Source organism: Cryptomeria japonica, chromosome 7, assembly GCF_030272615.1.
Source record: "Cryptomeria japonica chromosome 7, Sugi_1.0, whole genome shotgun sequence".
Taxonomy (NCBI): Eukaryota; Viridiplantae; Streptophyta; class Pinopsida; order Cupressales; family Cupressaceae; genus Cryptomeria; species Cryptomeria japonica.
In genome coordinates this window covers 359,088,824-359,106,101 of record NC_081411.1, presented here as the reverse complement: position 1 = coordinate 359,106,101, position 17,278 = coordinate 359,088,824, and the positions used below count along the sequence as shown (strand labels likewise).

Sequence of the window (17,278 nt, the reverse complement as noted above, 5' to 3'; positions counted from 1 at the left end):
TTGACTTTAGCTTGCCGATCAAACCATCTTTTCACGACTCCTTGATGTTTTGCAAAATTTTCTAATGCTTGATCTCTCTTTTCTTCCAGATTCATTAACTGTGTTAATCGGGCTTGAACAGCATCCGTGTCTTCCATATATTCCTGAATAAACCTCAGGGTCGGGATCCTGAGTTGCATGGGGAAGACTGGGTCTTGGCCATAAACCAGAAAATAAGGTGAAATTCCTAATGCGTTCTTGGTCCTGATTCTGTCTGCCCATAGAACAAATCTCAACTGAGTATGCCATTCTCTCGGACTTCTTTCTAGCAGCTTCTTGATAACGCTGAGCAGGTTCTTATTAGTTGACTCAGCTAATCCATTACCCTGAGGATAATAATTTGATGAAAATTTGAGGGTTATTCCATACTCGAAAGCCCAATTTGAAAATCTCAATGATGTGAATGCCGAGCCATTGTCGCAAACCAACGCATAAGGACACCCAAACCTTGTGATAATGTTTTCCTCCAGGAATTTGATTACAGCTTCCGTAGTGCATACTTTGAGAGCTTGTGCCTCCGACCATCTGGTACAATAATCAGTAGCTGTGATGATATACTTGTGTTGTGCCGAAGATGCGGGGTTGATGACACCAATAAAATCCATTCCCCATTTGGCAAATGGTCTAGCTTCTATCACTGGATTCAGTGACATAGTGGGATTTCTTTCTCTGAAGGCCGCGACTTGGCATGTGTGGCAAGTCCTGATATGATTAAATGTGTCTTTGAAAAGTGTAGGCCAGTAGTATCCTGCTCTCAGAATCTGGTGAGCTGTAGCGAGGTTGGCTCCATGTCCGGTCCCAAACTTGGAATGAAAATGTTCAATTATCTGTTTGGCCTCATCTTTGCCAACGCACCTCAGATATATACCTTCGTGATTTCTGCGATATAGAACGGAGCCCTGAAGCATATAATGTTGACACTTTATTCTTAGTGCTCTTTTCTGCGTGGGTGCCATGTGAGCAGGACATCTATTGTTAAGCAGGTATGTCACAATATCTTTGTACCATTCATCGGGAGAGACATCCTCTAATTCATAAATTTGTTGGACTAATCCTGGTCCATCAATTGCCAATGTCTGCGCCAAAGCTTGTCCTCGAACAAGTTTCATGGGCTGGATTTCAATATCAAATTCTTGGATAATGGCGACCCACTTTCCTCTTCCTTCTCCTAATTCATTCTGCATGAGAAGAGTCTTGACTGCTGCATCTGTCACTATTGCATAAATCTTGGCCCTTAGGAGGTAATGTCTGAATTTCTTAACGGCCTTTACCAGCGCGTATGCCTGTTTCTCAATGTTAGGATATCTGAGTTCTGCATCTTTCAGCGGGGTGCTCATGAATGCAATCGGATTCTCGTCCCTTTCTTCACTTCTCTGGGTGAGAATAGCGGCACAAGTGTAGTCAGAAGCGAAGGAATATAGATAGAAGGGCTTGAGGTAATCAGGATTGATCAATACTGGCGCTTCTGCGATTGCCGTCTTTATCTCCTCGAATGCCCTTTTGGCCTATGGTGACCATTCGATCTTTGCATCCTTCTTCAGCATTTCGTTCAAAGGTCTGACTATCTCAGCAAATCCGGTGATGAATTTTCTGACAAAGTTGATCTTGCCAAAAAATGATTTGAGTTCCTTCTTACTAGCCGGCAAATTGATAGTGGATATAGCTTTTACTCTTTCAGGATCGATGGAGATTCCTCTTTCTGAAATAACATGTCCTAAAAGTTTTCCTTCTGTTACCCCAAACATGCATTTCTTCGGGTTGAGAGATACACCATATCTCCTGCACCTTTGGAAGACTCTTCTTAAATCATCCACATGATCTTCTCTTTGCCTAGAGAAAACTGTGATATCATCCATATATATAATAATGCATTTTCCGATTAAGTCCCTGAAAGCGATATCCATGGCTCTCTGAAATGTGGCCCCGGCATTGATAAGTCCAAAAGGCATTCTCTTGTATGCAAATGTTCCCCACTTGGTGGTAAATGCAGTCTTTAGTCGATCTTCTGGCTCGACTAGAACTTGGTTATATCCTGAATATCCATCCAGAAAAGACATCATCTGTGACCCATTGACAATTTGCAATACTTCATCTAGCGATGGTAACGGATAATTGTCCTTTTCTGAAGCTCGGTTGAGATTTCTGAAATCAACACACAATCTAATCTCTCCATTTTTCTTTCTGACAGGAACCAAGTTGGCGACCCACGTCGAATGTCTTACTGGGAAGATGATCTTGGCTGAGAGCAGCTTCTTAACTTCTTGATATATCAGGGGTTCCAACAAAGGATTAACTGGTCGCTGCCTCTACCTAAATGGCTTACTTCCTGGCTTCAAAGGGATTGTGTGGGTAATAATTGCAGTGTCATAAGTCTTGAGATCTTCATAACTCCATGCTATGACATCTGGAAAATCTCTCATGTTTTTCAGGATCCCGTTTCTTTCAGCTGCGGTGCAGGACTTTCCAATAAACACATTCTTAGTTTGCATGTTGTCACCTACGTTGATCGTGTCACACATGTTTCCTTCCATGCTATGGTTCTTCATCTCTTTCAATTTGTCAGGATCAAAAATTCTTTCTAATTCTACCATTCCCTTTGGAATAGTGTTTGTCTTTAAATTCAAAACTCCTTCGGCATCAAATTCTGCTTCTCCCACTTCTTCTTCATCAATGATCTGGGCTAGGAAGACATCTGTGTTGGTTAAGAAATCCAATATGTGCTTGCGTGGTCAACTGGATAAACTTGAATCACTTAAACCTTCAATCATTGTTGTATCTTGGATATGTGCCTTTGTGGTAGTGTCTATGATCCTTGATGAATTGAAAAATCACTTGTTACCTTAGAAGATCGCATCAATTTCAATTGAGTTGTTACTTTATGGCAATATTGAAGTTGGTAGAATCTTGCCAAGTCTCGTCCACATTGAGTCATTCTTAGGGTTAGATTATACTAGATCTCTTGCAAGCCCTACTCTTTTGATCTTTTTTGAGAGCTTGTTAGTATTAGGAAACCCTGTTCCCGCAGTTCGGATTTGGCGTAAGACCCCTTGATGAAACAACAATCACAACGGCCACTGGTGCTTATCCACACGTAGAGACCCTACTTAAAAGAACATTGAAGTCACCCTAACTGATCCTTCTTGCGATATCTTCAGCAGTTAGAGATTTTATTCAAGAGAGGATAAGGTACCCTTGGGTATTTTATTCTGTGTATGATTGTGTACAAAATACACGTCAACACTTACCTACCCTTGTTTCTCATTGAGCCACATGTCATGATTGTGTGCTCGTACATCCATATGGCCTTGCCTATATAAGCAGGCCTATATTCATTATATTGATGAGAATACAGTTTGTTCTTATCATTCTATTGTCTCTATTTTTATACTTTTCATTGTGCCCTTGATCTTGGCAAAATCTCACATGGTATCAGAGCCATTGGGGCTTCATTGATTGGTTTTTGGAGACATCGTGGAAGGCTTCTATTTTCGGATCTGAGGAACTACGCTTTTTGGAGGCATCTTGGAGCGTTTTCGACCTCACCATTGCATCCGGGAGGCCGTTTCCATAAAAATCGAGTATAAATTCGACCTATTTTGGCGAAAATTGATTTTTGGGTGTGGAGGAAATTTTCTACCCAATTCGAACGGTATGGTACAGAATTTTCGGATTTGAAAATTGTTTTTGGGATCCGTACCTTCTGCCCAGTCAGCAGCGCACAGTCAGCGCCCAGTCAGCTTATGTCCAATCAACAGCCCACAGTCAGCGCCCAGTCAGCATTTTCATTGGAAATTTTTAGACCCCTCTCCATTGAGCAGTTTGGATTTTTGGGTCAACTTTGGAGGCCCATAACTTGCTCAATTTTGCTCCTTTTTGGGTGCAATTTTTTTTATTTGGGATAATTTTTCGTGCTCTTCGCAGTGGTGTGGTTATTTTCTGATTTTGGTGCATAGGTTTTTCGGAATTTTCAGATTCTCTTAGCTGTACCTATCAAATCCTCAATTCTGCAACTTCAAAGGCCTCGTTTGAGCTCATACGACCTCCTTTTCAGGTGCCATTTTTTTTGAAAGTGCATGTTTTTTCATCTACTTTCATAATCTATGATCAGATTTCAGAGATTTTAAGTAGAAATTGTACTTTCAAATATTGGTCTTATTTGGCCTTTTTGGTACTTGTAAATTGCTTGGATCTTAGTTTGGATCTCTTGCATTATTAGTTTGAGTCTCTTTTAGCTTTATTGAGGCAGTTGTAAAATTGAAATCAGAAGTCCACTTTGCCATTTTTTGCAAGTGGCCCATTGTACATGCACTAAGTACAAAGTGTCAAATCATCACTTTTTGGGGCGGGGGTTCTTTGATTGAGTGAATTTGGGGGGGGTGTCTTGTGTGATTGTGCCTCTCTTTCCTTGTGCTCTTTCATTTTTGTTGCAATGTGTCCTCATAAATTTCCACCTTTAACTCCACATAATTATGCATCATGGAAAATTAAAGTATGGAGCAAATTAATGGAAAAAGGTCTCACGCATTACATAGATGGAACAATAGCAGCACCACCTAATCCTAAGGCTGATCCTAATGCTCAATTAGAATGGCTCACTAAGAATTGCATGGCTCTTGGAACTTTGTGCAAGTATGTATCAGATGATCTCATCTTTCATATTGAAAAGTGTACTACAATCAAAGATGCTTGGGATATGTTTCAGAAATTGTATGGTTAAGTTGATGAAAGCAGAGGTTATAAGATTGACAATGAACTCACCAACTTGGATCCCAAGAGTTTTGATACAATCCAAGATTATGTCACCAAAGCAAATGAGCTAAGAGCAAAGCTTAAGGATTGTGGAATTGACAAAAAGGATGCTCAGTTGAAATTCAACTTGTTGGACAAGCTTGCACCGGAATATGCAGCATTTGTGTCTAGCTTCCAAACTCATCATTTGATAGTGGGGAGTTCCTATGTTATGCCTTCATTTGATGCTTTCACAGAAATGTTGATATTGGAACAATCTAAGTTGTTGAACATGGGGCTTCTCAAATCTTCAAAGTCCAAGGCTTTGGTGGCTAATCAAGGGAATCAAGGAGGTCAAGGCAAAGATTCCAACAAGAACAAGAAGCACTCTATGTCAAAGCCACAGCAAGAAAAAGGACAATCATCCTCTTCATCACAAGGCGATTTTTCATCCTCTTCCAAGAAGGGGGCAGCACCTAAGAAGGATAAACCAACTTGTGCATATTGCAAGAAGTACGGTCATGATGAGCATCGATGCCACACAAAGCAAGTTGATGAGTTAACTAATCTTCTTAAGAAAAACAACATTAACTTGCCATCCGCCTACACAAAAAAGGATTCATCTCCTTCCTCTTCCTCACATTCTAAGGGAAAAGGGCAAGCATTTGTGGCTACAACAGGTTCTTCACAGCAGTGGATACTTGACTCGGGTGCCTGATATCACATGGGTTCTACAAAGGAGCAGTTTTCTTCATTGGAGCCATCTAAGGTACCTCACATTTACATAGGTGATGATACACAAGTAGAGGTTGAAGGGAAAGGTTCAATTGACATGGATGATGGAACATTTGAGAATGTTCTCTATGTTCCTAACTTGTCCACCAACCTTCTCTCTATCTACCAAATCACTCACTATGGGAATGGGAAAAAGGTTGAGTTTACACCTGATTCAGTTGTGGTAAAGGAACTTGATGATGATGCCTTGGTAGCAGTGGGACAAGTCAATGACAACTCAAGGATTTTTTCATTCTCCCACTTTGTGCCAAGTTCACCTTCTAGGGCCTTGCTCACTCATTCAAATTCTGAAAGTAAGCTATGGCATGAGCCGTTTGGTCACCTCAACTACCGCTATCTTCAACAGCTCAGCACTAAAGACATGGTCACAGGTCTACCTCGAATCAGTTTTTCAGAGGGTGTATGTTCAGGTTGTTCCATGGGCAAGCATCCCGAGGAGAAGTTTGATAAGGGGAAAGCTTGGAGAGCTTTGGAAGTTCTTCAACTTGTTCACAGCGATGTAGCAGGTCCATTTACAGCACCTTCATTTAGCAAGGCCCGCTATGTCCTCACCTTCATTGATGACTACTCCCGCTTCACTTGGGTCTACTTTCTCATTCATAAGAGTGAAGTATTTGATAGGTTTCAGGACTTCAAGACTCGTGTGGAGAAGCAATCCGGGAAAGTGGTCAAGATTCTTCGTACAGATAATGGAAGGGAATATGTGAACAAGAGGCTTGAGGATTTTTGTACACTTGAGGGAATTGATCTTCAGCATTCTGTTGCATACACTCCACAGCAGAACGGAGTTGCAGAACGCAAGAATAGAACTCTCAAAGAAATGGCTAGTTGTATGATACATGCACGTTCTCTTGATCCTACCTTTTGGGCAGAGGCTATCAGTTGTGCCACACACATCCAGAATCGGGTTCCTCACAAAGCTTTGCAAGGTATTACTCCTTTTGAAGCTTGGGCTGGTAGGAAACCAATTGTGAGACATTTCAGAGTCCTTGGGTGTCCAGCATGGGCTCGCATACCTCCGCAGAAACGCAAGGCATTGGAACCACAAAGTCGACCTTGCATATTTGTTGGATATCCTGAGGGTGTTAAGGCATATAGATTGATGGATCCTGAGACACATGAGGTGTTCATTGAGAGGAGTGTTCACTTTGAAGAAAGCTCTCCTAGCTTAGCCTCTCTACCTCCTACACCTTACTCCATTGTGGATAGTGATGTTAGTGATTTAGATGATGAGACTTCTTCAACTCCGACTCGCAGGGTTACACCTCCGTAGGGTCCACTTGCAATTGAGGAGCCTTGTTCTCCACCTCCACCTAGACCTCGTTGGGCTCGACAGACACTTGAGTCCGTGGGTTCTCTTGTTGGGGATCCTTCAAATACACAGAGAACTCGATCACAGCATCAGGATCTTCCACATGCATTCATTGCTACCGCTTCTAATCCACAGACATTTCGAGAAGCATCAAGGGTTCCTGAGTGGGACCAAGCTATGGAGGAAGAGTATAGTTCCTTGATGAGGTAGTCCATCTCCCTAAGGGGAGAAAGATGGTTCGATGTAAGTCGATCTATCGGACCAAGTTTGCAGCGGATGGTAGTGTGGATAAGTACAAGGCTCAGCTTGTTGCGAAAGGTTTCTCCCAGGTAGCAGGTGTTGACTATACTGAGACCTTTGCGCCCATAGCCAAGATGAACTCCATTCGCTTGACACTTGCTATTGCTGCAGCTCATGGTTGGGCTGTACATCAGATGGATGTGAAGAATGCTTTTCTTCATGGTGATCTTGATGAGGAGATTTATATGGAGCAGCCACAGGGTTTCATCCAGGATACTTCCTTGGTTTGCAGACTAAGGAAATCTCTCTATGGCCTTAAGCAGGCCCCCAGGGCTTGGTACGCCAAGATGGATTCCTTTCTTCTCTCCGCAGGGTTCACCAGGTGTCATTCTGATCCGAATGTCTACATTTTGCGACAGGATGACTCTCACTTGATACTTGTGCTCTATGTTGATGATTTGATCATTACAGGGAGTACCGCATAATTCATTAGCAGGGTCAAATCTGCTTTGCATGATAGATTTGCTATGACTGACTTAGGTCTTTTGCACTACTTTCTCGGGATAGAGATTTCACAGTCACCTTCTGGGATTACACTATCGCAGCCCAAGTATGCTCTTGATCTACTTGCACGCTTTCATATGGCTGATTGTAAGCCTGCACCGACTCCCTTTGTTTCAGGAGTCAAGCTTGAGGCTCAGTGTTCTTCTCCACTAGTTGATGCCACTTTGTATCGTAAGCTTGTGGGTAGTCTCATCTACTTGACCCATACACGCCCTGATATTTCATTTGCAGTTGGCATGGTTTCCCGCTTCATGCAGGAACCACATGAGCTTCATTGGAAAGCCGCCAAACACATCCTTCATTACATCCAGGGTACACATCACTATGGGATTCACTATGCAGGAGGCACAGGACTTCGCTTGGTTGGTTACACAGACTCCGATTGGGCTAGCGATCTTGATGATCGTAAGTCTACTTCCGGTTACAGTTTTCACCTTGGTTCAGGCCCCATTTGTTGGCAGAGCAAGAAGCAACATGCTATTGCTCTCTCTTCGACTGAGGCTGAGTATCAAGGCGCTGTTAACGCAGCAACTGAGACCATTTGGCTCCAGCAGATTCTCATAGAGTTTGGGTTCACCACTCCACGGCCGACAGTTCTACATTGCGACAATCAGAGTGCTATTGCAATCTCGAAGAACCCGGTCCAACACCAGCGGAACAAACACATCGAGATTCATATGCACTATATCCGAGAGCTCATTCAGGAGCAAGTCATTGATTTGCATCATTGTCCTACAGCGAAGCAGGTTGCTGACATACTCACCAAACCTTTCACCGAGAGTAAGTTCCAGCAGTTGCGAGCTCTCTTGGGGGTGCGGGATGTGTCATTAGGGGGGGTCAGCTGACTTCTCCTTCCTCTCTTATGGGGGGGACTTTTTCCTCTTTGAGGTTTTGTCCATCTTCTTTGAGAGTCTTTTGTACATTCATCTCTCTTTTGGGGGGGAGTTTTTTCCCACTGGGTTTTCTCCCTTTCTCCATTTGTGAGAGATTGCTTTGCATAGTTTTGCTTGCATTTGCATATTGTACATGGGTACCTATCATGGCCTAGTAGCCGGGACCCATCTTGCATTATTGACTTGAGTCTTCATTCCCCTAAGTTGCACTTAAGGGGGGGTGTTGGTGTAAATAAATATTCATTATGGATATTATTACACTTTACTTAAGTTAACTTAGGATAATGCATCTCTTCGTAGTTTGGATTTGAGACACTTAGGGAAGTGTGCACATAGGGATAGAGCTTGTAGGAGAAATTTTACCTTTTGTGGTCTTGTTTTGTTGTTACACTCCACATTCGGTGGGTCATCCACCTCTTGTGGAATATTATATTATTTCTCCTACCTACCCCTAGTATTTCTTACCTACCCTTGTTTCTCATTGAGCCACATGTCATGATTGTGTGCTCGTACATCCATATGGCCTTGCCTATATAAGCAGGCCTATATTCATTGTATTGATGAGAATACAGTTTGTTCTTATCATTCTATTGTCTCTATTTTTATACTTTTCATTGTGCCCTTGATCTTGGCAAAATCTCACAAAAGTTAATTAAACAAAGCCGACCGCTCCACGTATAAATAAATGACAACTCCACATTATTATTCACTCACAAGATCTCTCTATGCGAAATATACATCTACTAAATGCGAAGTTTGAAGAAGCAATATTAGCGAATTATATCTGTCATTAAAGGTGCAAATTTCAAGTGCAAATACCATCATAAGGAGGGCAAACTGATCTAGGTCCAAGGTGCTAAGGTTGCAGTCCAGTCTCAAGCAAAGGTGCAGACTTAAGATGCAATAAAATGCAGACCTAGGGTGTGGACCTGATTGCTGTTTGATGTGTTAAAGGGGGCAGACTTGAAGACTTGATGCTTATGAAAGTGCAAACTTGTGGAAGACCTTATCAGCCCTAAGTGCAAACATCTTCAAGTACTTGAGATAAGTGTTGTAATCATTATATGACTATAATCCATAATCAGATCTGAGGATCTTTTCTGGCTGGGTTTTTCCTCCTAGGAGGTTTTCCCAGGGTAACCGTGTCTTGTTCTTATTTTTTTTGTTCATTTCTATGTTATGCTTAAATCTAGAAATCTCTAAATCTTTCAGCTAATCAATCTAGTTAGAAACTAAATTCTGATTTATGAGTTTACATTAATCTGAAAGTATTAAAATCAACATGTCAATCTATAGATTTCTAAGTTTAGGTGCTCCCAAGAGTTTTCTCAAAGAGTTTGATGCCCTCTCTAAGAAATTGAAATTCCTTTAGGCGGGTAATTTGGAATCTCACAAATGGAGTCTTGTGAGTTGGACCTTGTTTGTAGATCTAAGAGGGTGGGAGGCCCTGGGCTTCAGAATCTAAACTCAATTTTCAGGCCTCGGCTACCAAATTATATTGGACATGGTGTAAGGTTGAGCCAAGGTTCTCAATTTTAAAATTTGGGGGAGGTTGCAAACAAAGATATCTCATGAATGGAGTTGAGTGGGAAGAATTCAATGATTTGGATCACTATTAAAAAGGGAGAGTTGCTTAACAAGCAAGGCTTGTTCTAGATTATAAATAAAGGTAATAATGTTTTATTTTGGGATGATTCATGGGACAACCATCCTCCTATTCTCTCATCTTTTCCTCATCTTCAGCCTCTTCATGACATCTTCCAAAGATTCATTGGTCCAAGGTGGTCGATTTTAAACATAACTTTTCTATGAGGAAATCTTTCCTCCAAGGTTGGAAGGAGATTTAAAAGTTCACCTAGAGGAGGTTTGTCAAAGGATAGGGAGGCCTTGGCTCCAATTTTGGCATCTAGGCCATGTAGCTCTTTGGAGGACCCTGATATTCAGTAACTCTCGGTTATCTTTCATTAGAGATGCAGAAAGATAGGTACATTGAGTTTCCTAGGTGGCAAAGTGTTTGGAACAAGTATGGCTAGCCTAAGTGTAATTTCTTATGTGGCTATAGAGTATAAATAAGTGTGTTACTTGGGAGAATATCTGTAAGAGGTATTTTCATGGGACGGCACCCTGCTTCAGCTTCTTTCCATGGGCTAGAAAGAAATTGTCATATTTTCCAAGATATGTGGATTGCAGTTATCCAAGTTTGGTATAAAAGTAAGAGCATGCTCAAGGAGACCATTGAGACTGAATTCCAAGATGAGGATCCTCTTACCTTCTTCGATATGCACATTGTCAAACTTTTGGAGTTATCCTTCCTTCTACTTCACAAGCTATGTTGGGCTCAAGAGTTCAGAAAGCTAGGAAGGCGAATCATCAGGTAAGTGGTCCTCCTCCTCCCTGTGACTTCCTTAAAATCAACACAGATGGCTCCTCTAGAGCAACCCAGGTGCAAGAAGGATTGGTGGTATTGGTCATGATATTGCTGGTCTAGTTCAGTCTTTTTGCTCCTGAAAAGCATTGTGCTATTGCCTAGAAAAAGATAATATGTGATACTGATTCTATGATTTTGATCTCCCTTTCTAATGATGGGAAGTTTTAGGATTCCTCTTGGAAACTAGATCTAGTGGCTAAGAAAATTCTTTGTTTGTCATGAGATTTAAAGTTGTATCCTTTGTTCACATCCCCAATGAATGGAACAAGGCTGCTAACTAAATGAGCCTCAGATAATTCTCAGATTCTCAGTTGCTTCCTCAGATTCTTTACGAGGACTACAGCAATTGATTTAAGCTGGTTGAGGTTGAGAACAGAGAGGTGTGATCAAAATTGTGGTTCTTCTTTGCATTCTGTCAATTGGTTTGGTAGGGATCCCTGATGGATTCTTCATCTGTTGTTTATTGTGATGGCTATGGCCATCTGAAAATCTTTCTGTGTATCTGTTATTTAGGTTTTCTTGATATAATTTTATTTTTGCCCCCCCAAAAACACTATAAATATAATAATACAATATTATAATTATTAAAAATATCTAAATACATTACCGGCTCCTTGCCTATCATGCCCCCCGCCATGATGACTTCAACAAACCAATCACAACAGTATTAATACCTAAACCTGGGCAATGCATTGCATGGTACAAGGCTAACTAGGGCAGAAGTTAGGGCCAACCCAGGGCAACAATGTATCGTAGCTTTAATAAGTTAATTTAGGCAATAAAATATAAGTGAAAGGCTGACTCATTGGAGCAGAATCACCTTGTAAGAAGGCTGACCTATCTTTTGCATAATCGCACCATTTAGAGAGTCCAAATACATTAAAGGATATTAAGCAATTAAATGATAAGAAGGCCAAATCATGATTAGACACCTCTATAGGGAGAGAAGTCACCACACTTGGGAAGTCACCCCTATTTATAAGAAGTCACCTCCAATCAAGAAAGGTGGGATGGAGTATAAAAAAGGGTATGCAAGATAGAGTTAAAGGCAGAAAATGGAATCAAATATTCTACCATCTAACAACAGATATAAGCGGAGATAAATCCTAAAAGCAGTAAGCAATCAGCAGCAACACGGCGATCATCCTAAATAGGAGACAACAAATTAAATAATGCAGCCATCAGTTACTTCACAAAAATAGTATATAGGCATAGAACCATGAAGGAAGGCAATCTATCCAATTAGCAATCAGTGCTCATAAAGAGCAGATCAGTCCAGAAGATATCAAGCATCAAGCATCAAGCATCAAGGAATCGTTTCAAAAAGGAACATCAATCCTCATAAGAGAGAAAACAATATCCAGCAATCCAATAAATAGATCAAACCATTCAGCATCCAAGGAGGGAATCGGCATCAAGGTCAGATCTGTCTAAATTGTATCAGCAAACTGAAAGTATATAACCTGCAATAATCTTATGTTCTACAATTATAGTAGTATGAAGTAGTGGAATCAATTATTGTTATGATAATGTGAAATACATACTCTAAATCATTAATCTATCTATACCCCGGCAAGCAATCATGTCGAAAAGAGGAGGAAATGCAAGAAAAGGGAGCAGCTACAAGATCACCATCTAAGTAGACCACCCCATGAAGGATGTCCAATATGACTAACACTTGGGGCCAATAGGGTAAGTGTCCGCTCTTGAGCTTAGATAGGAGGATTTCCGAGCACTCTATTGTGATTTCCTTCCCAACCTCTATAATGGTTGATTGTTGGAGGAACCACAAGTCATAAGAGGATGAATAAGGAGACATGAATAGGGAGGGTAGATACAAGCACCCCACTAGGTAGACAACCCCACGATGGATGTCCAATGTGCCTGCCACTTGGGGCCAAGAGGGTGTGTCTGCTCTTGGCCTTAGTGTGAGGATTGCTTCAGGCCAACCTATCATGCTCCCTCATTCAACCCCTATTGTGATTTAATACTAAAAATGCATATAGATGTGGTGAAAATTAAAATCAATAGGAAGGGCAGAGAAAAGCATCCGATTAAGTAGACCACCCCATGATGGATGTCCTATGTGCCTACCACTTGGGGCCAAGGGGGGTGATATATCCACTCTTGGGCTTAGTGTGAGGATTGATTAGGGGCAACCTATTGTGCTCCCACATTCAAACCTATTGTGATGAATATAGATGTGACATGACTTATCTAATGAACTATGATGATTATATATCACTATACTCGTATATGTGATTACTAACCCTAATAGAAATAATTCATCTTATAAATTATATCCAAATATTATCTGACATGGTTATGAGATTTCAACCAGATTTATCTTGATAAAGACGTTTTATTGGGAAAGGTATGATCCCTAACTATCTTACATTTCTTATTTTAATGGAATTCGTGATTTTTGGGCACCATCCCAGGTCCTCCAAAAAGGGGACATTACATTGCCACACCAATTCAGATCCCAAATCCAGTTCAAACTGGACCCAGATCCAGGGGCTTGGACCGTTGATCTGACAACAGAGACTTTACAAGGTGAACAGTAGGCACCAGGAGAAATTTGACAGCAAAATCTCCACTATAGTGGTTATTAAAATCTATCTATCTGTCTCTCTATCTGTAGAGATATACATGTATATATACATATAATATATGTACATATAAACTATTGCACATTATCATCACAAATAACTTACCTCCAGATTTGACAAATTACTACCATGATATTTTTGAACAGAGTCACAATTTCCACACAATTTAAAAAGCAAAAATCAATCTAAGTGGTTAAATCTTGATATCAACAAAGAGAAATCTCCAGAATAAGCTGAAAGTGATGAAATGCAGACACAAATGTTCAATTCTTCCAGATTATGGAGTAGTAAGGAACATGTCACACTTCAACTCAATCCTTGTTTGACATTGCCCCTGCTCTGCTCCAAATGACTAGTTTTTAGCTACAGAAGTTTCATATGTACAAAAAAAAAGCTATATATAGCATACATGAATTAATGTATGAAAGTTAGTATCTCTAGCCAAAGCTCAAAACTTTTAAGTTTCTTATGCAAAATAACTGTACATCATTGTCATACAATGATAACTGAAACAACCCAGCCATCGATGATTTCACTTCATCCATCTACTGCCTGCACAGTCTAGACCAGCCAAATATTATTCAGACTGCCTATAGAAAAGGTAGTCCGCTATTGAGACCTCATTGAGATCTTGGCATGCACAGATCAAAATCAACACTCTTCATCTAGAACCCAACATAAGTTTGTTTTTATTGCCTAAATTCCAATAAATGATGCTAGAGGAGAAAATTTCACCGGTGAAATTCAAACATTACAAACTAGAGTAGTTGGGAAAACTTTAGTCTCCAAACAATTACTATTTCATAACTGATAATTCAAAGGATACTAACTAACATAATTTTAGCAGAAAGAAATAATTCAACCTAAGGATAGTCCTCACCATAGTAAAAGAAGATAGATTACCTTTAATTCTGTGATTTCCTGTTCCCGTTTTGCAAAATTTACAATAAATGCTGCCTCCTTTTTCCTTGCCTTCTCTAACTGTTACAAAAAGTAACAAAAAAACTGAGCACAAGATACCAAATCAACCAGCAATATATAATAAATAGTTCAATTTATATGCAGTGCCTGCTTGAAACTCTACATGGCATTCCCATGCCAGCATTTCACCTGTTCTTTCAATGATTCCTCGGAAGATCTCAAATTCTGCACAGCAGTCACCACAATACCTGGTTCTACATCACCAAAAGAAAATAATTATGACCACTGGAAAACAAGGCATAATATTTATTAAATGCATGAATACTACAAAGCATCTGTAAATCATAAATTGCATTCAATCCAAAATTTCAAGACTGCTTTAGAATACCAAGGAAAAAAAGAAAATTCTACAACAAGAAAAACAGCTAACCAGGACATGTGCCTGCGGGAATAAATGACTCATTCTGAAAAGCTGAACGCCACTTCTCTAGCTCATCTTCAGCCTGTTTGCATTTGTCCTGCAGTAAAAGTAAAAAAATTCCAATGTGACATAAGACGTAACTTAAGGAATATAATATAATTACATTGCAATGTGCATAATTCCTTTAACAGTAAGCGATAATGTGGAGTAATATGTTCAGTTACATCTCATATAGCAATTTATATAGGCATAGCTAAGATACAAGAATTAGACTTAGGATTCACTCGCACCTAAATACAGATACACATAAAATATGATGTCCCTTCCTAATTACAGAATACAGATAAGTTTGCCTGATTGAGGTCATAAGTAAAAACAATCAGAAAATAGAGAAAATAACAAAATCCATATTGGCTTAACAGTAAAGAGATTAATTGAAAACAATAAATTCACATTTACTTTATTTCACAGCGGAATTTGACGTAATATTCCTTATTATTATACCAATTACAGTTGCCTTGAATAGAAACCAGAATAAGTATATCAGACAATAATTAATTCAGAAATAAATAAATCAGATACGCAAGTGAAAGATTAGCAGAAGATTCATAGACATATTTTACCATAATGGTTCATTTGGGTTTAGTCGAACAGTAAGCTGATTCATTTGTATTATTTGTTCCAGAAACATGGTACAGTTAGATTTATTAATTAGTTCTTTTCCTTTCCTAGAGAGGCAGTGGATGGTAAGGGTGGTTCATCATGGCCAAACCCAAACCCAGGAGCAGTCACTTGCCCTCCTGGCCTACTAGTTCATCCTCACACAGTAGGTGGTATATTTGGGTGGGCAATCGACCCCCCTACAGATCCCCTCTCCCTGGAACAGTATAGGTTAATTCTGATGATTTATGTTAATTGCAACAGAGAATTATTCTAATTCTGTGTCATTTATGGAAACTATTTATTCTGTGTATTAATTATTCCTCTAGATTAGTTCTTCCATTTTAATGTATTCATTAGGTGAATTATCAGTAATCTGAGACAAGTTATATAATTATTTGAAGCTTCCCTCTGAGGTATAAGGGTTGTCTGCATCCTAACATTTATATATTTACAGTCACTGATTGTAGCAGAGAAGACAGTTCACATACTTATCGTATTATATGGGTTTGAATTAACGTAGTTCACATAACTATCATATTATATGGATTTGAATAAATACAGTTCACATTACCATCGCCTAAAACTCTAAGCATTAATCTATCTATAGACTGTAAAGGCAGACAGATCTGACATGCGTCAGATCTGGTCTGCCATTATACATAAAATTAAACATGACTCCTACGTATTGCAGATAATATTAATATTACTGTTAAATTCTGCATACAGACATTATCAGGCTTCATATATTAGGCATACGTATTAAGCACAATCCCTATGCATACTGGCAAGAACAAGGATGTTACTGCCTGTAACTTCAAAATAGTTCTGATATGATCTGAATGATCAGTCTTAGTCCCCCCTTGCATTCGTGTGCAGTATCGGCCTTTTCTTATAGTGGTCCGATGTCTCTTTGGGGAGAGACGTGGCTTTAATAAAGGTCACGTCTCCCTCTAACAATTACTTGCCTTAAACAGCCCGATACTCCTAGTAAGCTTTCAATATTATTATTGATTGCTTTGTTAATATTTAATTAACATAGGGAATATAAGTCTTTCCTTAATCGGTATTCTTCAATCTGCATTTGTGATCTTAATTAATTACTGTTGGATATATATATATTAATGTTGTATACATAAATTATTATATCCATTAATTAATTATTGTATAGTTGTGTGAATAAAAATAATATATAAGGGCATATTAATAATACGTTTATTATTTTATGAATTTGAATACTTAATACTAAAGAAGTTATATCTTTAATTGAATGAACAATAAGTAATATATATATATATATATATATATATATATATATATATATATATATATATATATATATATATATATATATATATATATATATATATATATATATATATATGTATGTATGTATGTATGTATGTATGTATGTATATGTAAACATTAAATATATTCAGATAGGGCATGAATATCTTTACATTTTACTGGATTAATTATAGTTTGGATTGCACTACTGATCGGTATGGGATGGGGCTATGACATAAAAGGTGTACATTTTATAGGCATATATCTTCTCAGTCATAGCTTTCCATCGTTTTATAATAGAAATGATCCTATTACAGAAGTTACAAACAAAAGTCAAAATGTCACGTGTGTTGCAAGGATAACTGACTACTCACTATA

General features: G+C 39.2%; 1 protein-coding gene across 3 annotated transcripts in view; it reads right to left on the bottom strand.

Moving 5' to 3' along the window:
* LOC131051631 (FKBP12-interacting protein of 37 kDa) overlaps positions 1-17,278 on the bottom strand; it is a 184,021-nt gene that overhangs the window by 104,508 nt on the left and 62,235 nt on the right. For all 3 annotated transcript variants that reach the window (XM_059209073.1, XM_059209074.1, XM_059209072.1), the window contains 3 exons: positions 14,963-15,050; positions 14,722-14,786; positions 14,515-14,592 (listed from right to left, as the gene is read on the bottom strand). In XM_059209073.1, coding sequence (XP_059065056.1) covers positions 14,515-14,592; positions 14,722-14,786; positions 14,963-15,050 — 231 coding nt within the window. The remainder of the gene's footprint in view (positions 1-14,514; positions 14,593-14,721; positions 14,787-14,962; positions 15,051-17,278) is intronic.